Source organism: Dreissena polymorpha, chromosome 7 (genome assembly GCF_020536995.1).
Source record: "Dreissena polymorpha isolate Duluth1 chromosome 7, UMN_Dpol_1.0, whole genome shotgun sequence".
NCBI lineage: Eukaryota > Metazoa > Mollusca > Bivalvia > Myida > Dreissenidae > Dreissena > Dreissena polymorpha.
The window spans coordinates 80869539-80895854 of NC_068361.1; the positions used below are offsets into that span (position 1 = coordinate 80869539).

General features: G+C 33.3%; 1 protein-coding gene across 1 annotated transcript; it reads right to left on the reverse strand.

Annotated features, from left to right (window-relative positions):
* Positions 1-42: 42 nt before the first annotated feature.
* On the reverse strand, positions 43-21208 carry LOC127839867 (uncharacterized). The gene is made up of 18 exons (XM_052368257.1): positions 21121-21208; positions 19845-19941; positions 19224-19414; positions 18842-18959; positions 18117-18186; positions 17489-17692; positions 16805-16934; positions 16185-16292; positions 8214-8298; positions 6663-6748; positions 5368-5604; positions 4482-4715; positions 2840-3067; positions 2356-2589; positions 1934-2179; positions 786-892; positions 402-534; positions 43-50 (listed from the first exon to the last, which is right to left on the reverse strand). The coding sequence occupies exons 2-18, from the start codon at positions 19922-19924 to the stop codon at positions 43-45; spliced, it is 2499 nt and encodes an 832-aa protein (XP_052224217.1). The 5' UTR covers positions 19925-19941; positions 21121-21208.
* Positions 21209-26316: the final 5108 nt, after the last annotated feature.

Here is a 26316-nt window from a genome sequence, read left to right on the forward strand (position 1 = left end):
TACATGTATAGGTAAAAGTCACCGAAATATTAAGTGGACCGATCAAATACCTTAAAATTTAACACCAGCGAGAACTTCGCTCGTAATGGTTTGGCTCAACAGAGTTTGTTCGATAGGGGATATAATACGAAACATATGCATTATAATGTGCTATCAGGTGTTCTTATGGATTCGTACATCACAAAGTCAACGATATGCACGCGTGCATATACTCCGAAAAAATCAGCAACATATTCAAAATAATCCGGGAACTGACGAATATAATCTAGACAATCTTCAAAAAGCAAATCGCAAAAGCCGATTTTTTATGAAAACTGTTCAAAGCAACAGACCAAAAATAAAATTAAAATAGACGTTAAAGATGTACGATTTGAAAAGTCGCAATAAAAATATGCACTTACGAATTATACATCTTGGAATAGTGTCGGGAAAAAATTTTCCCTTCTTGCATGCTATACTGATTTTATTGGATTTTAGCAATAGTCCGCTCGTCTCATTGAGCAGCTCATATCCATCGTTGCATTTTATAACAACCTTAAAATAAAACGTATTAGTCGTAAAATATACGATTAATAAAGACAATTCAAAATGTTAAATGTGAATATGGTAACCAAACCAAAATACTTTCCAAATAAAAACATCTCGTTAGCTGATTTGTATTGAATGATTTATATAGTAGTAACTTGCTCTTTATTTCATCTAAAATGCATAACTGTATAGTACTTAGTCCATTCGAAAGACGAAACCATTACTCAAACAATTAAGCAAAAGGATTTATTGCGCACCTTAGATCCATGTTTCGTGTAGTTTTCTTTAAAGTCTGATTCCCGTGAATTAAAATGTGCCTGATAAACCAATTTACCGTTTTCAACCGTGGGTGCTTTACAACGGGCTAAATAAGTGAAAATAAATTACATAAATGTTTGTATTATTCATACGTGTATATAGATTAGTGTCAATCATAAACAGTATGTATTCCCTAAACAAAAGTGGGGAACATGCTGCTGGATATATTTTTTTGTTAATTAGGGAGTTTTTGTTTGGTCCTATTCGGTGGATGATATATCTGGTATATTACCATATTACAAATCATTATAATATCAGCACTACGTATGGTGTGCAGCTTCCATTTCATATGTGACTTGTGACACATATTTTCTTATAAATCTGGCACTGCCATGTGTTTTTCTGCCATATTAAAAGCGCCTTTTTTTTAATAGACCATTGCGCATATGAAATACTTCTGTAAATTACCCTTGTGAGTATGGTGGCTTAAACAAACATTTCGTATTGCAAACGAAGACAAAATAAAAATATGAACAATAAACACGTTATCGAACCGGTAATGTTAATTCTCATCCGACTGTGAACAAAAGATTTACAGATTAAATGTTACGAACTGTATATTTAATAACTTAATATAATACAACATCGAAAAAACTGTTATTCGTAGAGTTCTGGAATTGAAGTTTTATTTGGTTCAAGTTTGTAAATTATTATTGAAAATACAACACGTGTTATTTTTAAAAGTTCGAAGCTGTCTACAAGTGACCAATCATACATTTCATTTCGACTCAGCCGAAGCTTCAATGGTAAATAACCTTTATGGGTCTATTAACATTTTTATTTGATTTTATCCTTGAAACCCTGTATTTTTTGCTTTTTCATTTGTCATCTAGCTTTACGTCATTCTCAAAGCAGGCACTTAACTTTTGCATTTTTCGAAAATGTAAATGTTTATGTTCAACGTACGTTATGTTTGTTCTTGTAACAATGTCAATACTGATTTCTGGTTTTTGTTTATATGACTAACTCTATTGATATAAATAAATACCTTATTTTAATTCATAACTTGTCCAAATTATGTCTGTTTTAATAAAACCAATCAATACACATTTGTGAAATCAATGTTCAAAATAATAATTCAACGTACCATCTTTGCACGCTAAATTATTGGTCAGGATGTATTGGTTTGAAGATACTTTAACTTTAAGTACACCCATTTCATTATCGACTCTCAGTGACGAAACAACTTGAGTCATGTACACGAATCTGTTTCTTTTATTATTGAAGAAAAAGAAACCGTCGTCACAGATTGCGTTGTAAGTTTGACCATGCTGCACCAGATTAGCCGTTGTATTAACATACCCATGGATTGGTGACCAAGGTTCTTTCCGAACTACAATACAAAGATCGAGTTTGTCGAATAAGATAACAAAACAAATAACCGTATCATATCCCATAATTAATATATATAAACATTGTCACGAGAAATATAGATCAAACGTGTTCTGAGAAAGCTACGCCGAATTAAATTATTTAATGCATAAAGTAACAATAAATTCAAGTACATACCGTCCTTGCATTCAAGAGAGGTGTAAGCTAGATTTGGGTAATAAATTACTGTAAGATTCCCCCTGTCATTCAAGACCCCCAGTGAACTGATACCACGAGCCAGGAATGTATCGTTCCAAGTATTAACAAACAAGAATCCGTCATCACATATCGCATTATATGTTTCAGTATGAAACAGTGGATTCTTTTTAATATCTACACGTCCATTTATTGGTTGCCACTGCTTTGCCCGAACTACAAAATGTACAAAACCCTGCAAACGTCAGTGTAGGTACCTAACACATGTATTATATTAAACAATAATTTAAGTTTTAGGTATTTAAAAACGATTTTTTAATGTTATATATATATATATATATATATATAATCCACGCATGCATAACATTAAAACATTAAACATTAAAAAAATAAACATTAAAACATTACAGCTACGCTTAAATAAAAGTTTGCAATAAATAAAGTAGCAATTAAGAAAACAACATACCATCCCTGCATTCCATAGTGGTGTAGTCTGTGTAGGGGTGAGAAATCAATTTAAAGTTCCCCAACTCATTCTTGATTCTCAGTGTTGTAACACCAACCAAGAATTTATCCGTCGTAGTGCTCGCCAGCAAGAACCCGTTATCGCAGTATACGTTATAGGTTTCTCCATTCTTGACCAAAGCTGTGTTGTTTGTGAATCCATTGGCAGGTACCCATTGATTCAAACGAGCTTGTGTTGGAAAATCACAAACCAATTTATTAAAACAATATTACAAAATGAAAAAGTAATTTATTTTAAGTCAACTTATGTTATTAACAGATTTGCGTATTATATTATAGCTTGCACCATTCTTGCCTATAGCATTCGTTAAAATGTACCCATATTCGGATACCAAATATCCAAACGAACCTTTGCTGGAAAAATACAAAACACAATTATTTTTGTTTTTGAACGAAAGTTAAACACATTGAAAGGAGGTCTTCATGTGTAATTGTAACTAGATAACATACATTATATGAATGTAACACAACAGGAACAGTATCTCGCCGTATGGGTATTACTAAAACAAGCACATACTTGCTAGATATTTAATTATATCATTTAATTTAAAAAAAATACAATCGTTGTTTATACAAAGTTCTTATTAAATTTACAAGAAGGAAATTTCAGTAGTGTATAACATAACTAAAATAGAACGATCGAATCACGGAATTATACCTAAATATGTCAATTACACTGTACACTTGTAGGTAAATCGCGAATATTATGAAAAACGATGTCTGTGTGATACATAAAAGCATTTTAATTAATCTAACAATTCCGATTAAACATCACATGTTGGAAGTGGCAACGTGTCAGAAATTGATTGGTAGCTTTGATATTTATTCTCCAAAAATGCAACATATTCATGGTGTAACCTGAATCTCACATATTTTATGTTTTAAATATAAAAAATAATATACCTAAAATGTCTTTAAACTAAACAATTATCATTACTTGATTTTCGTATAAATGTTAAGCTATCAGCATTCTTGACAACAGCATTTATTGACAAGAATGCACTAACATGTACCAATGTCTCAAAACCTTTTTTTTCGGGAAATCAAAAAAAGCAATACGGTGTTTAAGAACAATATAAAATCAATGCAAAACATGTTTCATGTGACATTTTTTCGTATTAGCTAACATAATATGAAGTAATCAGAAAGCATGGAGGCTGTATCTTGCAAATATCCGTATTGCAAACATGTGTTCCATCTTCTGAATATTTATTTATCATTTAACTTAAAACAGTGAAATCGTTAAGAATAATAAGTTAAAAAAAATATTTGCAAGAAGTGAAATCAGATTATCCTTAAATGACTTATTAGTACCAATAAAAAATCATTATCATATCCCGATCGAATTCCTGTTAAGGGAGACAATTCCTGCCACTTAAAGGGTTATGCATATGACATAATCTTAATGATCTTGTTTTCTAGATATTATGTGTCATTTTCAATGAAAAGACAAATATCAAGAATATAACACGATAATCATTTAAAAACATTGTCACTAGAAATATAGATCAAACGTGTTCTGAGAGAGCTACGCCGAATTAAATTATTTAATGTATAAAGTAACAATAAATTCAAGTACATACCGTCCTTGCATTCAAGAGAGGTGTAAGCTAGATTTGGGAAATAAATCACTGTAAGTTTCCCCCTGTCATTCAAGACCCCCAGTGAACTGATACCACGAGCCAGGAATGTATCGTTCCAAGTATTAACAAACAAGAATCCGTCATCACATATCGCATTATATGTTTCAGTATGAAACAGTGGATTCTTTTTAATATCTACAAATCCATTTATTGGTTGCCACTGCTTTGCCCGAACTACAAAATGTACAAAACCCTGCAAACGTCAGTGTAGGTACCTAACACATGTATTATATTAAACAATAATTTAAGTTTTAGGTATTTAAAAACGATTTTTTAATGTTATAGATATATATATAATCCACGCATGCATAACATTGAAACATTAAACATTAAAAAATTAAACATTAAAACATTACAGCTACGCCTAAATAAAAGTTTGCAATAAATAAAGTAGCAGTTAAGTCAACAAGATAAGATTGATTGGGGTAAGAAATCACTGTAAGTTTCCCCAGCTCATTCAAGACCCCCAGTGATCTTACACCACGTTCCAGGAATGTATCGTTCTTAGTATTCGAAAACAAGAATCCGTCATCACATAACGCATTATATGTTTCCTTATGAAACAGTGGATTCTTTTTAAATTGTACACGTCCATTTATTGGTTGCCACTGATTTGCCCGAACTACAAAATGTACGAAACCATGTAAAAATCAGGGAAGGTACCTAACATATATTTTATATTAAACGTGATATTTGAGTTTTAGGTATTTACAAAAAAGATTTTTTATTGTTATGCATTCATGGATTTTTGGAAGTATATATATATACAGCTATGCCGAAAATTAAGTGTGTAATATATAAACTAACAGTAAAGTACACAACATACCATCCCTGCATTCCAGATGGGTGTATTCTTTGAAGGTGCTAGAAATCAATGTAAATTTCCCCAACTCATTCTTGACTCTAAGTGTTCTGACATCACCAACTAAGAATTTTTCAGTCGTAGTGTTCGCCAGCAAGAACCCGTTATTACAGTATGCGTTATAGCTTTCTCCATTCTTGACCAAAGCCGAAGCTTTGGTTTCTGTGAATCCATTGGCAGGTACCCATGGCTTCAAACGAGCTTTTGTTGGAAAATCACAAAACAATTAATTTTAACAATATAAGAAAATTAACGAGTAAAATATTGTAAGTGAACTTATGTTATTAACATATTTGGGTATTTAGATTTTAGCTTCCACGAGTCTTGCCTATAGCATTCGTTTATATGTACCCATATTCGGGTATCAAATAACCAAACCAACCTTTGCTGGAAAAATACAAAACACAAACCTTTTTTCAACGAAAGTTAAACACTTAAAAGAAGGTTTTATGTGTCACTGTAACTAGATAACAAAATGAATTGAACATAACAGAAACAGTATCTCGCAGGCATGCGTATTAATAAAAAAAGCACAGACCTGCTAAATATTTAATAATATCATTTAATGTAAACAAATAAAATCGTTCATACAAAGTTACTATTAAGTTGACAAAAAGGGAATTGCAATAATTTATAACATAACTAAAAAAGAACAATCGCATTACGGAATTATACCTTAATATGGCAATTACACTGTACACTTTTAGGGAAATCGCGAATATTATGTAAAACGATGTCTGTGCGATAAATATAAAAAGCATTTGAATTAAGAATAAAAAATCCGATTGAACATCACGTGTTGGAAGTGACAAAGTGCCATGAAGGGATTGGTAGCTTTGATATTTACTCTCCAACAACATAACATATTCATGGTTTAAGCTGAATATAGCATACATTTTATTGTGTTTTATTTGTGTAACTTAATTGAGATGTTTTATCTATGATTACAGTCAGATTTGGATATTGAAATAGTATAAACCCACTCAAACACGTTGTAATTAGATCATTAATCTAAGCAACTTAATAGCTCATTGACCTTCTTACTATAGAAATGTTCATACAATAGCTGAAGTGGTAACAAAGCAATACAAAGAGACATTGAACTATATGTTGCTATCATGAAAAATATGACATATACATAGCTGTAATAGAATAGTATGGCGTTTTGTTATGTTATTAAGTAGCATTTATTTTAAGTAACACTGTTCTACAATAAAATACACACCTTACCGTATGGTAAAATACATCAAAATACGTACGTATACACTTCGGTATTTCTACCCATTCCTGGTTCTTTTCGCATTCTGTATTTGTTACAGAACTTAAGTCAAAATTGTCGCTGCAGCTGAAAGAATCAATCGATAAAAATACATATTCGAGTCATGTGACGGATTACCCAATGTATGTTTATATGATAAATATGATGGTTCAACTCAGTTATGTGTGATTGATGTAATAATAGGCTCATAGCTTGCTTCACATAGACGCATTGTTCAAACCATATAATTAAGCATATCAGGAGCAGTTGTCAAAGATTCACTAGCTGTACATAAAACGGCACAAGAGCAATTCGACAGCGGGCGTTAATAAGCTTAAATAGGAATGCAGAAGCTCGGCATCAGCACTGTTACATTATTATTCGTAATACGTATAGGTTATTTAAATCTAAATATTTATCTTACAAAATTATAACTAAACCTACAATCAATTATTACGCAAAACAGCACGTGACAAAATGCTAACGAATGACGTTTTATGTAAATATAGCACTACAATAACAAAAACAAAATGTCTGAGTATGGCTGTTAGAACGCCTGTTCAGCAAATGAATACGCTGGAAAGGTCTACCGTGTGTATTTGGATAAAAAAATCCAAACGTTATTATGATTGTAATTAGGGCTTTACGACGTAGATACTTTTGATAATAAACTGTAATGTTAGCTGAATTGTCTACTTTGTTTTGTTTGATAGCACTCTCTCGTGACGAGCGTTTTGACTCCGCAAATTAAATAACGGTTATCTTTTAGCCAAGCTGCTTAAAATGTTATATTGTTAACGTGTAACGTATAAAGAAATCACACTGATGTTTCGGCAAATAACATGATACTAATGAGACAATAATCTCAGTCATTGATTGCAAAACACCATTTGATGTTAAGGAATGATAACTTTGCCATAAATGTTATTTTTTGAAAGCCAACTGATTGCAAAGAAGGTATATTGTCGCTATGGTAATCACTGTTTTATAGGTGGATAAAGTTGTTACGTGTGTTGCCGAGAAAGGCATAAGTTGGGAACTCAATCATGGGTGCTAATGATCAACAGTAGAGATCTCACAATAACGTAAATATACGTGAAGTTCTTTATAAAAGCTAAAAGATCAGAGTGAAATTATACCGGAAAGAGATCTTAACCGTATAACTGTATGTAGAATACGGTCTACATAACAAAACAAGTATTTTGAGCTGCAATAAGTATTTTGTAAACTTCTGTTAGGGTTTAATGTTTATCTTATCACAGTAAAATTTGCTAACAAGAACAGATAGCTAGATATGCATATCTCAGAGTACAATGAAATACCTGTTATACAGTTGACAGGCTGTACACGTATTTACCATCTTAAATTAAATCTGACAACACACATAACTATATTTGTTACTAATAGAGACAAATACGCTTACCCCCGCACGGACGCTTACAACAGAGCGACGACTATTACTTGTCAAGTCGATTAATTATTAAATGATCACACTAATTGTGTGAGACATCAGAATAGTAATAATATCGAAGCTTTTCGGGATAATAATTACCTAAAAAATGCCAAGGTATATACTTCCCTATTTCCGGAGTAAGTCACTTTTCCGTTATCCAAAGTTATGGTGGGACATCGCGGTTCTGCAAATGAAAATCAAGTAAAAAGAGTTATAATTATTAAAAGGAAAGGCATACATGAAGTGGCAATAATCCCTCGCTGAATGTATATGTAATGAGGAGTTTATAAAGTAAATGCACAAAATCCGGAGGACAGGCTTTTTGTTGACGAAACAACCATTTCGGGAACATACAGGTTTATTCAAGATGCATGCCTATATTATGTGTTCAAATTCCATCTTTGTGTTACACTTATGTCTATATTTGTTTGAAAATTGTTTCTGAAAACAAAAAAAATCATTTCAATGCTTTTTAAGAAATTACTTCGTAATAAACAGTGCCTATAAATCACATTAAAACCAATACAATGTAAGTTGGTGGTTTCAGTTGATTGTGCATTGGCATAATGGTATATTATATTTAAATATAAGTCATTTCTTTTCAATCGCTCTTGTATGTTGACTTTTTGATTATAATAATGTACATCATTTAAATACATTGCAAACAGCGTAAAACAAATATTACCATGATAGCGAAAGAACAGCGTAATGTCTGTATGAAGTATACAAACATGATTCTTAGTTGTATAAGGTTGGTATCAAAGGTATACGTCGTTGTCGCTCGTGAATATTCTTATTCGACAAAAAAAAAGATCAAAGACAAAGACAAGATGCATGTATGCAAGTGATCGAACGTTTCTTATTGCCACTAACATGCAACCATTGTCGTTTACAATTAACTTGAAAACTAACTTTTAAACATATCTGAGAATTTAAAGCAAATGTTCCAATACAATTCATGGTTTGTCCTAAAAAAGAATGTTTAACAATACTAAACAATGAATAAATATGTTTCTTAAAACAAAAACATAATGAGTGTTGCCCGTATCAACTCGCATATCCCTGCGAATGCGATCTCAGTTAAGGTTATATTGTCACTTACATTAAATATTCATTCGTATATTACTACACTACCCCCCCTCTATACCTCGGCAACGTTAACAACTTGCAGCAATAAGCATTATGAACAGCAATTTGCTTTCTTTCTATTCAATTCTTCAAACAATAATGCGTCGTTAAGAATCATTACTCAATTTACTGCATGTCAAGCATCTTATTGGGGCATAAATAGGCGTGTTGTTTTGTATAATAATTTTGTATATGACATCTTTATTGGCAAAACGGCTTGAATATTGTAAACAGAAACTTTGTGTTTGATATGTGAGTTTAAATTAAATTCAATACCCAAACGATTATTATGAAAGATGAATATACATACTTATAAAATTGGAATAAAACAATATATGTCATAACACTTGTAAGAAAATTCCATTCACCAAATGCAAGCACAATCGGAAAACAGAGTTTCGGCAGAAAGATTTTGGGAAAAAGCACAGTAGTGCTAAAAATTTAACTTTCAACGTAGTCCCCAATTAAATACACCAATTGTTGAAAACACCAATAGGATACATGAATTCGCCACACAAATCGTGGGTGCGATTGCGTAACGGCTTTTAAACCCGATAAAAAAGGCACTTTTAGGAAACAGGCATTGAAAATCGGCCAAAATGATTTAGTAAAATACTACCTGGGGTCATAAACTCTATTTCTTCAACTTATTTTCCATTCATAGATAATATGGTGACACACACGTAGGGGAACACAACGCTAAAGTGTTGCCTTAAAAATATAATGTATTTACTCGGACGATTTTCAACTCCATAATTAAATACAAATATTAGATGTATATCAATTTCTTCATATTTTATTAACCTAACTACACATACGTAAAGTGGCTTTAAAGGTAACAAAAGACTGATGAAGAGCACTTGAAAGAACAACAAGGCTAAAAAAAATTTTTTTTTTTCGGAAACATTATTCACTCCGTTGTGGTTAACGATAATGCTTGTTTTGATATTTTTGTTCCGTACACTACTGTACACTATTCATAGGGCTAGGCCCTAATTAATGACGGATTTTTCTTTTACCGGTACCAGCTAAATACGTAAAATGTTTAGCCTTACAATTTTAAAATATTTAAAACGCATAGTTATAATAGGTAGAAGAATTACCCGAAACATAGCAATTAATTAAAAATGAACTTAACATAAATTTAATTAAACATTTTATATCAGGTGAAAATATAATTGTTTTATTTAAATGTGGTTTGCTAGTAAATTAAATACTATGCCTGTTGCTACCAATACATTTATGATAACAAGTATGTTGCACATTCTATGTTAGTCTCAAACACCAAGAGACGGGTACATTTATATAAAATGTTCATTAGGTTATGTTGCAGGTCGTTATCGTAACGCTGAAATGTGGCAAATACGTTTTTTCCTTAGCGCCAACTCCCAATTAAACTGAAGTAGATCAAAATATATACAGTAGATAAACTTTAAAAAAAAATCAGGCCGTGGCACACTTTTATAATTTAACAGCTAATGTTTGTCTTTGCCATACACTGTCAATTTAATAATGTGTATCTTCATTAAGTATCATTTTAAAATTAATATAAAAAACTAAAGGCTGAGATACAATTAATGAATTTATATTAAACCCTTTCGGCCATGTTCTCTTTATTTCCTTAAGTGATCTCTGTGTTTATCATTGTTTCAAAATAAATCTTCTATTTTAATGCAAACATGACATACATATTTTGATTTTAGCTTCACTTATTACATATACATCATAAAAGCAAGTCAATAAACATTGTAAATACACATCTTGAACAGAGGCGCAAACGCATTCTCTTCAAGGAAGACAATATCCCATTTGTGGATTTTGAGTAACCGGTATGCCTGTGACACCGCATGCCGGTACATGTGTAGATAATAGTATCACGATAAGATGACGCGCGTTACTTTCTAACTTAACTGAAATATCGGTTGCCGCAAAAACAGACGTGATTTCGCGATGATACGAATCTTTGTTAATTGATAGATCTCTGATGTGCAGCATGGCAAATGTCACGTTGCGGTACAGTGTTAAAACACGCACAGTTTTGTGTTCGAATCATCGGTGTAAATAAAAATATTATTTGTTGAGTTTACAAATGACGTGTCTTATAGGCCATGAAACCCCATGCTGTTTGCAACATAATCTTATTTTATTATTTATGAAACCGACAAAAGTAAAAAATAAAAATAGTAGTTAACGCCCCGCATCCTCATTGACGTGACATTTAACTCCGCCTTTTCATCTCAAGCAGCTCTGGATAAAAGGTGGCGCATGCGTAAGGAGTTATGCCTTTAATTGGTGAATCACACAATTCATGCCTTAAAACCGCTGGAAAAGGTAGAATACATATGAAAACGAGCTAAAGACGAATTAATTCCTCAAAATCGGCTGAATGAAAATTACTAATTTAGGGATTTTACATATATTTATCTCGGAACAAAATCCCTGATCCCACTGTCAAGCAGTTCGGTATCAGATCGAGAAGACGGTTATGCTCCTAGTATCACGCACAGCTAAATGAGACAAGTTGACCCAGACTGGAAGGAGCCATTGCTACACATGCAACTTATACTTGCGCCAGAGACCAAGCTGTGTACCAAGGAAATCAGAAGAGCGAGGAGTAAATAATATCTTATTCGTATACATCAATGTTTATACTCTTGTTACTTTAGTTCACATCCAAGCTTTTGAAATTTAAAATCGAATGCTAATTCCAAAAACGTTAACACAAAATTCTGCTATTTGTAACTTCCTAACTATTGTGATTAAGCAAAATCAGTTAAGAACCACAACAATCGTATATATATGCATACACAAAATTGTATTAAGTTATCAAAATGACCTGACTTATTTGTTATGCAACAATTTCGGAAAAGGATTATTTGAAGACTGTTTTGTTACCCAAATGCGAATTTCACCATCGATACAAAGGCTGTATCGCAATACGACTATGTAACAATGGTCGCTAATACAAAACTGATAAGACACACGATGGAAAAATGGTATATAATGACAAACACATGATTGTTACAATAGTGAACTGTTAGGCAACTGAAACGAGAAACTCTATTCTTTCTACCACAGTTTACAGCTGGGAAACAGATACGAGACAACACTTTAATGTAACCGATACGATACGCGTCAAACACACACAAATTCGATTGTTTCCATAATTTGGTAACCGGGCGTTGATCGTCCGCTCTTTTTTTCGATCTCAATTCGATTAAAATTTTTAGTGAGTTCTAAAATTACTCCATACGCCACCCGATGTTAAAAATTAACCCAGTAGCCGTTCGATCACCGTTCGGGCGCCAGCTCGATGATTGGAAAAAATCATCGTTCGCTCATCGGGCGGTGATCGGTCTCTATTTGTGACTGATGTATTAAACTGTGTCACTCATCCGAGGGCGAACGGCTCCGACGTGTCCAGTCTTCCTGATGCCTGAAGATCGGACACATCAGCCGGTGACCGGATTATTCGTAACTGAGGCGTAACTGGACGAAGGTTTGCATCAGAATGACAGCATTATGTCATAAAGAAAACAGTACAAACGATCGCGTTCATCCTAATTTTCTTCTCGATTTTTTTATTTAATATGTATGTGCCTTTCAAATTATCAACGAGCGCTGAATGGTAAGCACTCGTATTTACAACACCTGTTCGTAGGATTACATTTACCTTATTGCAAATTAAACTTGTCAAACCATAGTTAAATATAACGTACCCTTTTTGAACTCACCTAAATTTGAAATCCATTGACCATCCTTACAGGTGTAGATTCTGTTAACCTCACTCCTATTATTTTCTACTATTAAAACATCACCGGTCTTATATTTGGTACTGGAAATCTCTTCCTCTTCTTAAATACGGTCCTTGCTTTTTGGATAGACTGTGTCTACTAAAAAGTCAATATTCGGGGGATTGACAATAATCTGAAACCATTAAAAATGATGGTCTTATTAATTTCGTTGATATTATGTTCATATAACTTAACATCTACACTATATATAATGCTGCCGTTATTTGTATTTTGGTTCACGAAAATTTGTACAAAATGTATTGACAATAATACATAAAATAAATGAACGCCAAATCGATTTCTTATAATATTCAAAGCAAACGGACGAATAAGGTCATGAATAGGTTTTTAAGTTTTAAAAGTTTAATCAGTGATAATATAATCATTGTATCAGTTATTGTAAAAAAGAGATTCAGAATAAAAAGGGTTGTTGTTTTGTGTTTCTTTCAGTTTTAAACAAGCTTGTATTAAAGAACCTTGTTTTTTAGCCTTGATTGTTAACAACGTGTCGGGAAACAAAATGATAGATCATGCATTACAAAACTTGTTTTGCCGAGCAGTGTTTAACATTATATGTTATGATATTGTAATTGATATCTCCTTTCTTAATTCTTAAACAAACATTCCCCCAAAATAAATATTACACACACATTGTGCTAATTATATATGAGGCCATTGATGCGATGCGTCAAAGTTACGTCGAATTTTCAAGGTGTATCAAATATGTCACTCAAATTTAACCCGTTAAGATGTTTAACACGTTTAAAAACGTATAACTTCTGATCTTTGAGTTTTATGGATTGTCATGTATGTAAGGAAAAACTGTCGGAATCGTACTAAAATAGCATGTATCGTAACATAAAATGGAGAGTGACAATCGACATACACTAATAATGTCGTAAAATAAGCATTTAATTATACAGTTAACATAGGGCAAATACTAAACATAAGTGTAATAAATGATTGACATAGCTGGGCCGCCACAACACTGTCCACCACTGAGTATTCCAAAATACATAATACATTACAATCGTTAACACGCAACAAAATACTATTAACAAAATACTATTGCTTGTAAACCAATACAGGACAATTAAACAAAAAGGGAATGGGGGATGAGGTAGTGGAGAAAGTATATTGATGTAGAACTAAGGCGCCGCAACTGCCATCGCCAAAAATAAAAGTTTTAATAAAGGTTAAAAGAAAAATGTTAAAGGTTCGGTTAATAGTCTGCTTCGATATGCATCTTCAGTCGACTTCGACATTATCCCCCAAATCACTGGGATTTAAGTCGTCCGTTTTCATATGGCGCACAAGGCAGCCACGGCACATTGACTTATTTCCCTCACAGGTACCCATTTATACACCTGGGTGGAGAGGAGCAGGGTGGGTTTTTTTTGCTAAAAATTAGGTCGAAAAAAATGCCTTATATCGATTAGGTGAAATAAAGGAATGTTTTTCTTTCATTCAGATTTTATATTATGAACCAAATTCACCAATAGATCAAATTTATTGTAACCATGACTAGTTTGTAATGCTATAATATTTCCTCTAACACCATGAAAAGCACATGTATAAATACATTCAAATATATAATTGTTCCTGGATATATGTAAGTACATGTTATAGTGTACGTCACGAATTTACGGAATAAGGCATATTAAACACATGATTTTCTTATATTCAGAGACAACGATCAATATGTGTGATGAATGATGAATGTTGGCCCTTACTTTTATGACTGGTTCATGTCATATGTACATCTTCTAAATTATCCTAAACTTTCGGGCAAGTTTTATAAAACCTATTAAAATGTACGGCATACCAAGCGGCAACGGAATGGAGGCTTCATTACCAGCCTTTGACTTTGGAATGGAAAGACTGACTGTCGAATGTATATATGCATATATTTCCAGTAAAATTAGCACGCGTTAAAAGTTTTAATTTGAACAAGATACTGACCGGCGCAAGTAACGGACCGACGGACGGACAGACGGAACTAATTCCATTCCTAGAACGTCCCCAGATGATTAAGTACAAACTATATTGCTAGTTAACGATAATATGAATTTGTATACGAATGTCTTAAAGTAAAACATATGCCGCTGGTGGTTTTGTGCCTTTATTCGATTTATCAGCTTTTAATCAAAACAGATTGTTATACGTGTGTAATTGCTTCTCTTTCGTCTTCCTTTTTGAACTCAGGGGTGCATGAAGTACTACTTTTAGTACATTCATAATACTTCACAACACTGATAACAATGTGTTCAACATGTATGACTAGATAATTACTTAATTACAATGCTGACTGTGGTTCCCTCTTTATCCGTAAAACATTAAAATAAAGGCATTAATTTATGCTTTAGTGGCAATTATTCTTAATTTCGCAAGAACTAGTTACGTTTTTATTACATACGTTTTTAATTTGTTTTTGTTACATAAAAAAGTTGCAAGCATAGCTGTGCTTTTAAAATTAATCAATACACAACATACATATATGGTGAATTTGTCCGTCGTATGCACGTGTATAAATAATATCCAATCATTAAAAGACGAAATTGATATGCGTATTATTAATGTTGACAGTTTTATCAAGTTATTAAGAAACAAACCGAACGTGCTTAATACTTTGTTTTCCTTACTCATTCGTAAAGTTGACGCTCAATTTTCCAAACACACTTTCAACGAACATAGTTTTGTTAAAACGACTGATGAAAACAATTATGCAAATATAAATTTATTTATTACTATCATGTCAAAAATGACCACCATCAATGTTTAGCATCCGTCATAGAATAAACAGGCAAGCATTTGTATATTTTCTTTTTGCCGTTGTATTTTTTGTCATCAAAATGTGTTTCGGAAAATACGCACCAAAAATAACGTTTGCTTCAGTTTACATTTTTAATATGGACCACCAGTCATTTCATGGTCAGACATGTATTCAACATATCGAGAATCAAATTGTTACAAGATGAATATACGTTTATGCATTTATAAAAGATTCGGTAAAAAGACATAGCAACAAAGATAATATACCAGATCTTATATATGTGTTTATATGCCACGTTTAATCTGGTTTACGTGTATTAACCGCACATAATGTTTGCTTTTGGCGTATTTGAATTATAAAAAAGGTGCAACTTACCGCCTGGACATTTTGTCCATGTTTCATTTGTAGAATTACTCGGACAGTAACAGTCACACGATTCTGTAAGAAACCCTTTGTCCGGACAGGTTTTATTTGTGCAGTCCTCTAAAAATATCGATCGATATAGAACAAATAATGTGTTCATGTGATTTCAATGAATACATTTAACCACTTGTATTAAGCAATGTCTTTTCCGATAAAACAAATATCAATATAGTTTAGCTTATAAATCCAGTAGAGGGAGCCTGAGCTTTTTTACATCGATATTTTTATGACAGACTTACATGTTTCTTTCTATTTAGGCGTTGGTCAAATATGGCTTAAATTCACAAGACTTTGAAATGACCGTTCTTAGGCTATGATCCCGGTTGTTATCATATTATCTTGTTAGTACTGTTGTTGCTTTGGTATGAAATTGGCAACACAACTTTATATTCTGATGAAGTTTTATGGCGGTCAGTGTCAGCTTTATAACGCAATTTACGGATGAATGTTTAACAGTTAGTTTAAACAGAATCGTATACTTTGAGAGTTGAAAAAATATTTCTGCTTAATTCATACACAATTGCCATCATCGGTTCATTACATAACGCAATTCAAATACCAACATATCTTACCGGAACAGTTGTACATGGCGTTGACGAGCATTACATCATAAAAACTGAGAACCGTTGCCTTTCCAATTATATCGGCATAATCCTCATCTATAGTCTCCAGCGTAATACCGTTGGGGTTGGCTGCAAAAGCCTGAAATAACGCATTTTCATGTTTCCTTTTTAGACCCAACATGAACACTTTGGTTTTATATAATTTATTTATCAACATTGGATGTGTGTATTTACGCATGCACAATATGCAAGTAGTATATGATTTTGTATCGGAAAGTAGTGTTGTCGCTTAATATAATTATATAGTAAATTGATTGAATTTGTAAATTATAACATGTTGATATTGAATTGTGTATCTCCCCATTATCAAATGATGACATTTTATACAAAGGCATATAAGGAGGATTTACTAAGAACAAAAAATTGGAAACCATGAAAACGAACGTCATTGTGGATTTTATGTGTACACGTTATTATGTGAACAGAGGAAAATATAAATATTGGTATTATATCGGTATATAACCAACATCGTTTTATATTTGTTTACTTTAAAAGCCAATTTAAAACACTTTAATCTGAAGGATGTTAGAGCTTAAGTCTACAGTCCCTGTGCATTGCTTGGTCTTTGTGTGTAGCAGTTCTTGTGTAATATGATTTTTACAAATTCTGCTTCAATGTATTTCAACTTCTTACTCTTTTGCTGTAATGCATGATGCTGCGGTAGTCATACGGTTTGTTAAAATTAACATACTCTCTAGGATCAATCTTGTCGAATTCATGCGACATATTCTTGGTTATATTATTGTAATGCACAAACACAAATTTATCTCTGTCTGGCCGTGAGTGTTCGTGGTACAGGCCAATTGCGTGACCCAGCTCGTGCAGGATGATAGGGATCTGAAATGGAACATTACCAAAGCTATGTATCTCTATTAATGATTGGCGTTTAATGTTTAAAAACTATAATTATTAAACAATACACTAAATTAATATGAAGAACACATGTACCTGAAGTGACGCCTGATGAAGTCTGATTTTGCTTTACCTACAAATATTCCTTTAGCATATCGAAATACATACTACAATGCACATATATAAAAACTGTATAACTTTTAGATTCGTGCAAAATAAATTATGTAAAAAAAATATTGTAACACATGCAATATACCTAACAAAGTTATTGTTGTTCGTCTCACATAATAATTCAAAAATTCTCAAACAAATTATTCAGTTGCTTAATTGCTTGATGCTTAGTTTTAAATTTATGTAATATGCTATAATACATATTGTTATACAGTATAACAATTTGCTATGAGCTTACATCCATACAGCTGTTATTGTTCAGGCTTATGAATTGAGGACCACGCCTGCATCCAACACTGGAATAACACCTGTGGAATAATATATGAATTATTTTCGACTGAACCACGCAATAATAAAATATATTTTAACACATGCAATCCATAGAGGATTTGCACTTCGTTCGGTAATGTTTTCAAAGTAGACAGCAACTTTCGAATGTCTTATTTAAACGTTGAGTGGGCAGCAAACAGATACTTGCATAATAAAGATATACAATTCGTTTATCTGATCATGTATTGTAAAGAATCGATTTTTGGCAAGCATTTCAAGAAACAATCACAGAAGAAATAATGTTGTCAAATTTTCTGGAAATATAATCAATCATATGGAAACAAAACAACAGTTTGTAACATTATTTTCACATTAAAAGCCATGATACTGGCTTTATTAAGGCAATTTATTCCAGGAAACCAGTGAAGCAGAATACCGTTTACATCATACGGGTCGGTGTCTGTGAAAACGGGGTTTATTTCATGTGCGTCAAGTGTCGTCTCAGTTTATTGTTCCGCTCTGTCTAATCAGGGGGAGGACTTTTACCTCTTTAATGGAATTTTATCGTAATTATAAACATGACTGTTACAACGGTTCACGCACATGAGTAAAGCCCGCTTTTCTCACAGCATACATTGATTTGCAAATACGGATACATTTTTATGTTTGAAAGATGAAGAAACAAAAGCATACACATCCGATGGAACGATGTTAATGTAATCGAACTCGTGCGCTCGCTCCGTGAATTTCAAGCATGTGTACTTGCTCCAAACCCTCATTGCTTCTAAAATGTTTTCACGACCTTTGTGATCTGAATGATATAAAAAAAAAATCGTTCAATAAAATACCCCATACATTTAGTGCATAATTTGACTAAATGATTATGTACGTATCATTATTAATTAACCATTTCTTTTTAGGAACAACTTAGACCTACATCCAATTATCAGCCATTTTTATTCCGTCGTAATCAATAATAGAAACAGGTTATTGTGCGCCATTGACGTATTTTATTTGTGCTCATTTTATAAGGAATACAGTAAACGACAGGGTCAACTTAAATATATTATCTTACCAAATTCTGATATGTTGTAATGTATAATTTTCCTAGGCCAGCGTTTGTCTTCCTTCGCAGCATATCTCTTACTTCGGAATACATAGTTCGCAACGTTACGGTACTGATTATCGTTGTCGCGTTTATACTTTTCCTTATCAGAGCTTTGTGCGAGACATGAATTTAATTCTTCTTCAGAATCGTTGCTTTTGCTGCAAATAAAACTAACGCATTTACTCTTTTGAATTCGAATTAAAACATTAGATTACAAAATCGACCAAAATAAAACTTTCGACCTATAACTCGGCCTACGAATTTATTTCAGTCCTCAATATTCGTATTCATAGAAGTTGTCATGGTCTCGTTATGAAGCGGAACGTTAAGTTCCGCTATATTTCCCTCAATAAGTGTATATAACACTGTCTGAATTTGTTTTGATAAATCTACAGATGTTAATTCAAACGTTTTTGAAGTGAGATAGCAGGTCGTTGTGTTGCCAAATATTTTAAATGATTCTTTATTATTTAAATATGCGACTAATTGTATTTTAATGATATTTGCAAGTTTAATATGTTCTTGGGAATATGTGTTCTAAAATGCTTAAACACAATTTTATTTGTTAATTTATAAGATACACCTTACCTGAAAACTTGATCATACGTATCCCTCTCCAAGATCATGTCGTGCTGTATTTTAACGAGCGTTTTTCTGCTACCTTTCATTTTGTAATTGCACCAACCTGACAAATATATTGATACCATACACACATAATCAACATTTTAAGTATAACACGTTTTTGTTTCTTTATAAAAAAGAAAATATAAAAAAATTGATTACGAATTAATCGAACTGTATGCCAAAAAAACCGTTAACGCCACTGATCAATTTAGGAGAGGTTTAGGTCAATAAAGACATACAAAACTATGGTTGTGTGTGTATATACTAGGGTTTGTTGTCCATTTGAATAACAACTTCCAAATTCTATAGTTATATAATATGTGTTTTGCAGACTGTATAGAGGAACTACGTTGAACAGACGTCGAAGTAGTCTAACTCAAGTGTTCGTTGGTATGAAATACAACTGAAAGAGTAAAAAAGTACAGAAAAGTACTGTTAAACTGCGAATAACTATAAAATACAGTCAAGTACATTTCAGTGCAGTGCAGCTGTTCCAATGCTCGGTAAGAGTGTGTGAGTGTGTTTGTTAAGTTTTATGTTTCATCGCTGTCACAGAATAACAGTTATTTCACAGCGCTCAGTTAAACAAATTTACAACTTTTCTCTGTTATTTGGTTTACCAGTACAAAAGACACATTCATATGTCAGTAACTGACAACTATCCTACTAAAATATGATGTATGAGGAAAATAGCTCTTGAAATTATTGCATTTCCGATCCCCACGCAAGTTATGTCTCTGTGCCAGATATCGAATCCGCGATATTTTGATAAACTGTACAGCGCTCAACCGGTCGCGTAAGTAAAATGATGAATAAAGGTCGTTACTTGTGTTGTATTGTGATCATTCCAACATTGGATGCGTTATTGATTTGTGATTTTTCGATCATCTTAACAAATAATAATTTGTATATATAATCATTGGCTGAAAACACTTGTTCCAACCAAGACCGTACGAAATTCATAGTCAAGGGGAATGCATAATCTGTGAAACAATATTAACATTTTAGAACATCTTATAATACATTTAAACTCATCCTGATTGTGTGTACTATATCACTGGCTCGGATTACAAGAACTTAATTATTATTTAAAATCCTGACCCTTGTTATTTGTTTTCGCCTATAATACAAATTGTCCGAGGTTCGCAGGATAAGTACTATCTGTCAATATCCTTTTCAGTTAACCTACAAAAATAATATACATTAATCGCATGTGTTTAATATATAAAGGCTGTCTTACCAGTGTTTTGTTGTTCTATTGTTGCTTCTGCAGCCGCTTCATCTAATTGTCTAAATACGTCGTCAATGGCTGACTGCGTTTTCTGACAAATCAGAACCTGATCATAATAAAGATGGATTGAAATCATGATATGAAAGAGAGAAAAATTCCATGTGTTACATTCCGACATGTCAAGGCCAAGCCAAAAGACAACAATGGGCGGCATTCCAGCCGGGCCTTTTTATAGCATGTAAATTGTAAAATTAATCAACTGGCAATGTGTCTGAAAAACATTCGATAAACAATTCTCTTAACACGCTGCGTGTATACGGGATAGCGCATTAGTATACATTCTGTGGTGGTTTTATTCATAGTCAATTGTGATATCCTTAACCACCGCCCTAGGCACAGGTATATCAATTATACAATGCAACTAAATCAGTCACCTTCAAAAGTGCAAAACTAATAAAAATTTACGGATATCTGTGCTAAAAACTATTATGGGACTGTAATTTCGAATCACAATTTACCATATGTGGAGTATTAATGTTTACATACAGCGGATTAAGTGTATTGATATGTAAGCTATATAAATTCAGTGGTTGGTCTTTACTTTAACGCGTCTAGCGCAACGACATGTTACATGTAAATATCCCAACTAAGATACTGAGCGTTTCCCTAAGCGCATGTTCGATCTCTTTTTGGTGGTTTTTGACTCTTAACATGTATATATATATATATATATATATATATATATATATATATATATATATATATATATATATATATATATATATATATATATATATATATATATATATATATACGCATGTAGATGAAGTGTTAAGATTATAAAACATATTTAGAAAAATTCAAATTCATATAGGTGAACATACGTATAATAAGGTAATCGGGTATAATTATATAATCATAACATAGATTACAAGCTAAAACCTTCTCTTTAGTATCTTCATCCAAAAAACATATGTATAAAGATATTTGCATGATTCAATTGCTTTCAATGACATCCAGATAAATCGCATATAAGATGCAATTGACATATTTTTACATAGTTTTAAAAATGTCTTATCATAAAAAAGAATTATTCAACATAAAACTTCAAACAACATACACAGTAGCATGACTTAATGTCTTTTAACACATTTTAAATGGACTTGTTCAGAGTTTGGAAATCATACTTTTTTCATTACAATTGGAATGTTTTGTACAAACTAAATTAAAAAAAGCAAACTAACACTTTTGACTTAATACATTTGTTTTCTTTTCATTGATAATCAAAATTAAAATAGATTTAATTTAAATGCTTCTCATTGACATTGTTTTAAATACTGATATGTTAAAATGTTTTGATATTATGTACCAAAGTGTTTTGTGGTTGAATATATTTAAATCAGGTATACACGGCCCATTGCGTAGACTAGTGAAGGATTTGTAGGCAAATATTAAGCAACGTGTAAAATCATGTTCATCTTATTCCTGTGTGACAACATTCACTCTGGTTTGAGTACAGATGGTATTGTGTTGATTGTCATTTGTATTTGCCGATGACATTGGTATTTTAGGAAGGCCAACATCTGAAGTTCACATTTAGACAACGTTATTTCTATTGCAATTGATGAGGGTCAAAATGAAGGGTTGATTACATAAAGTATTTAGGAACGGTTTTGCATTATGCAGAATGTTTTTAATTTATTTAGGAAGACATGGTAAGTAAGGCACTTAAGGAATTGTCGGTCGGTCTGTCTATCTGCCTGTCTGTATGTCTGTCTGTATGTATGTCAGTATGTGTGTAAATGTTTATATATCAAATACGGTTTTGTTGTTGGAAATACTATTTTTTTGTGATTCTTTTTAATAAATTTCAGGACCGCCTTGACATAACCTACGTACTCTTGCCATTGGTATTTTTGTCATATGTTTATTTATATTGTCTGTCTGCCTGCCTACCTGCCGGTCAGTCGGTCGGTCGGTCTGCCTGTCTGTCTGTCTGTCTGTCCGTCCGTCCGTCCGTCCGTCTGTCTGTCTGTCTGTCTGTGTCTGTCTGTTCTGCCTGTGTCTGTCTGTGTCTGTCTGTGTCTGTCTGTGTCTGTCTGTCTTTCTGTCAGTCGGGTCTGTCTGTTTGTCCGTCCGTCCGTCCGCCCGCCCGCCCACCCACCCGCTGGAACGCCCGCCCACCCGTCCACCCGCTGGCCCGCCCGTTCGCCCGCCCCGCCCGCCCGCCCGACCGCCCGCCCGCCCGTCCACCCGCCCGCCCGCCCGTCCGCCGCCCGTCCCCGCCCGTCCGCCCGCCCGTCCCGCCGTCCGCCGCCGTCCGCCCGCCCGTCCGTCCGTCCGCCCGCCCGCCCGCTCGCACGCCCGCACGCCAACTCGCCCGCCCGTCCGTCCGTCCGTCCGTCTGTCTGTCTGTCTGTATGTCTGTCTGTCTGTCTGTCTGTCGGTCTGTCTGTCTTCTGTCTGTCTGTCTGTCTGTCTGTCTGTCTGTCTGTCTGTCTGTCTGTCTGTCTGTCTGTCTATCAGTCTGTCTGTCTGTCTGTCCCTCTGTCTGTCTCTCTGTCACTCTGTCCCTCTGTCTTTCTGTCTGTCTGATAATTTTCAAAAGGTGTAATTAACGACACAGCGTTGTATCTGCCATTGAATTTCAAAAGCCTTCGTGGGTTCGTGGTTGCGTTTACAATTTGCTTCAGGAGCTTCCTGGTTTCACTTTTTATGTATTTTATTGTAATTGTATTTTTAGATCTTATGTTTGTAGGTATACCCATTTACTTACATATGTATGAATTACGAAAATCTGTTATTAGGTCACTTTACAACTCGTAAATGTGTTATTAATTCGCAAATGATTTAATGAATTTGTGAACAAATGTTATCAATTTAATGTTCAATCACATTAAAACGGAAACAAAATTCAGTGTTTGGGCAAGGTTTGCCCCGAAACGCCCGAAAAGTATGCAGGCTTTCATTGAAAAATAACCTAACATTTTAAAATAGAACGGCAGAGACAAACCAATTTCAAGCAGAAACTTTAAAGAAAAATGAGCTTAAACTATTGTTTTTGCCCCACTTCAAAATCATGTATATTTTCTGCAACAGTTGAAAATGCAAAACAATGCGTTTTACATGGAAAAGCAACATTAACTTACAAAAATTAAGACATATTGGATAATTTCAGCGTACTATTGAAACATTTATAACAAACAATTTATTTTAAAAATGAACGGCTTTAATAAGGCTGTTTAATAAAATCAAATTCACGTTTAAATCTATACATTTATTGCGTCGGTGATAAATTGTTTAAAACACTATTTAGGGATATGGAGGATAAGTTCATAATTGGTACATGTATGTTTTCTTCACATAGTGCTTAAAGAATCAGACAGGTCTGATATGTCCATGAAGATATGCCAAAATTACATCAACCGTATGACCAAAAGTGTTACCAATTCCCTCAACCAAAACATTAAATAGAAATATTGAATAAACATCTTCAAAGGATACAAATACGCCTGTCCTGTTTGTTGGCTCAGACCGAATGTTATCTGCTGTATGGGTAAACAATTCACATGTTATAAGTGTAATTTATATAACGTAATAAGTAAAAAAAAACACGTTAATATAATTACATTACTAGTCGTCTATCAATAGTTGTAATATTACGTAGTCATATACGTATCAGGTCGTATTTCTCAAACCAGTCTTGCCATTTGTATTTTCGCCCCTCAACTTGATGTTAAGTAAAGCGTAATGTTGTATTTATTATAAGTAAATATCATAGCACTATAGGTAGAATTGATAATTTGGATATATTTCGGTTAATCAATACGATAGTTACGAGACATTGTAATTATTAATTTAATGAACACCAATTGTAATGTTTAAAGCCGACTTGACCCAAAATTTCTATGCATTAACGAACTCGTGAACATTACAATGGAACCACACATGCGGGTACTTTCGAGACCTGGTGAATCCTAAGGTATTTCAATTTGTCTTTGGTCATGTCAATGTCATGTCTTTGTCATGATTGCAACTTAGTCTGGTAAGGGAATAACGAGTAAGACAATCTTCTTTCTCTTACATAAGTAAATTCAAGACAAATGATCGAATAATGTGCTATGTAGACCTAAGACAACACTATTAAGAGTGAACATACGGTAGATAAAAACACGTTATCATCAACTGGTATTTGCTCCTTAAATATAAACGGCCGAACATGAACGATCAAAGAGTGTTCTGAAAAAGTACGTATTGCTATTAATTGATTATTTTTTTTCAGACGGTCCATGAAAATCCAAGAGCGCAGTATTAAAAACTAACCTTACATCGGATTAACATGCCAACAATAGTTAATACATTCGAACGCTGTTGAAGGGTTCAAATGTCTGATGGTGGTTAACTTGAACTACCAGACATTTTCACCTCGACCCAATTCGACATATTCTGTATGGATGATACAAACTTAATAGCTAGGCTACTCGTTAGCAATCCCATTATTATTTAAGATCAAAGTAAAAGCGACAAAGATGAATTCATACTGATAAAAATGAACTATCTAGATACTTACCACGCAGCAAAATATAACGCATGCATGTATAGTCCGCATGTTTAAATCAGAATCAGCTCTACTACCAAGCGCTCGTTGTAATCCTGTTTAAAGAGGGCTTTACAATTCCGGAAACAATTAGTGCCTTCAGTAAGCGTTGGGAGAGCATGATAATTACCACAAAATCCAAGTCGGTGACTGCTTGATAAATAAAAATTGGCTGAAATATTTATAGCTTTATTTCCTTTACGCTATTCGTTAAAGGGACATGTTAACAGATTTGTGAAATTGAAAAAACATTGTTTTGTAAACATAAATGATTATAATATCAAGATACAAGAGGGCCATGCTGGCCTTGAGCTCACACCAGAGATCAGTGTGAACCAAAATTGAACATTGATCTATATCCGATTACTCATCAAGAAAAACATTCCAATGATGCTTTATCAAGATTTAAACATCAATGTAGCTTTAAGAGTAGCAATAAACATTGCCAAAGATGAAATAGTTTTTGGACATTAATTGCTCCAGATTGAAACGAAGCCTATATTCTGTCAGGATAAGTAATTTGACCATATGACATCAAGGATAATAAATACATAGATACTCTGTGGTAAAAAAGATTTTTGTAATCATGATCTAGGTGTTTAACACAA

What these genes read in the sequence shown, in the direction of transcription:
- LOC127839867 (XM_052368257.1), bottom strand. Translation starts at nt 19,924, where the DNA reads ATGAAAGGTAGCAGAAAAACGCTCGTTAAAATACAGCACGACATGATC. An exon ending in CTCTCTTGAATGCAAGGACG is followed by an intron (nt 3,068 to 4,481) that starts GTATGTACTTGA and finishes TTCCAACACAAG; the next exon opens with CTCGTTTGAATCAATGGGTA. An exon ending in CACTATGGAATGCAGGGATG is followed by an intron (nt 2,590 to 2,839) that starts GTATGTTGTTTT and finishes TACATTTTGTAG; the next exon opens with TTCGGGCAAAGCAGTGGCAA.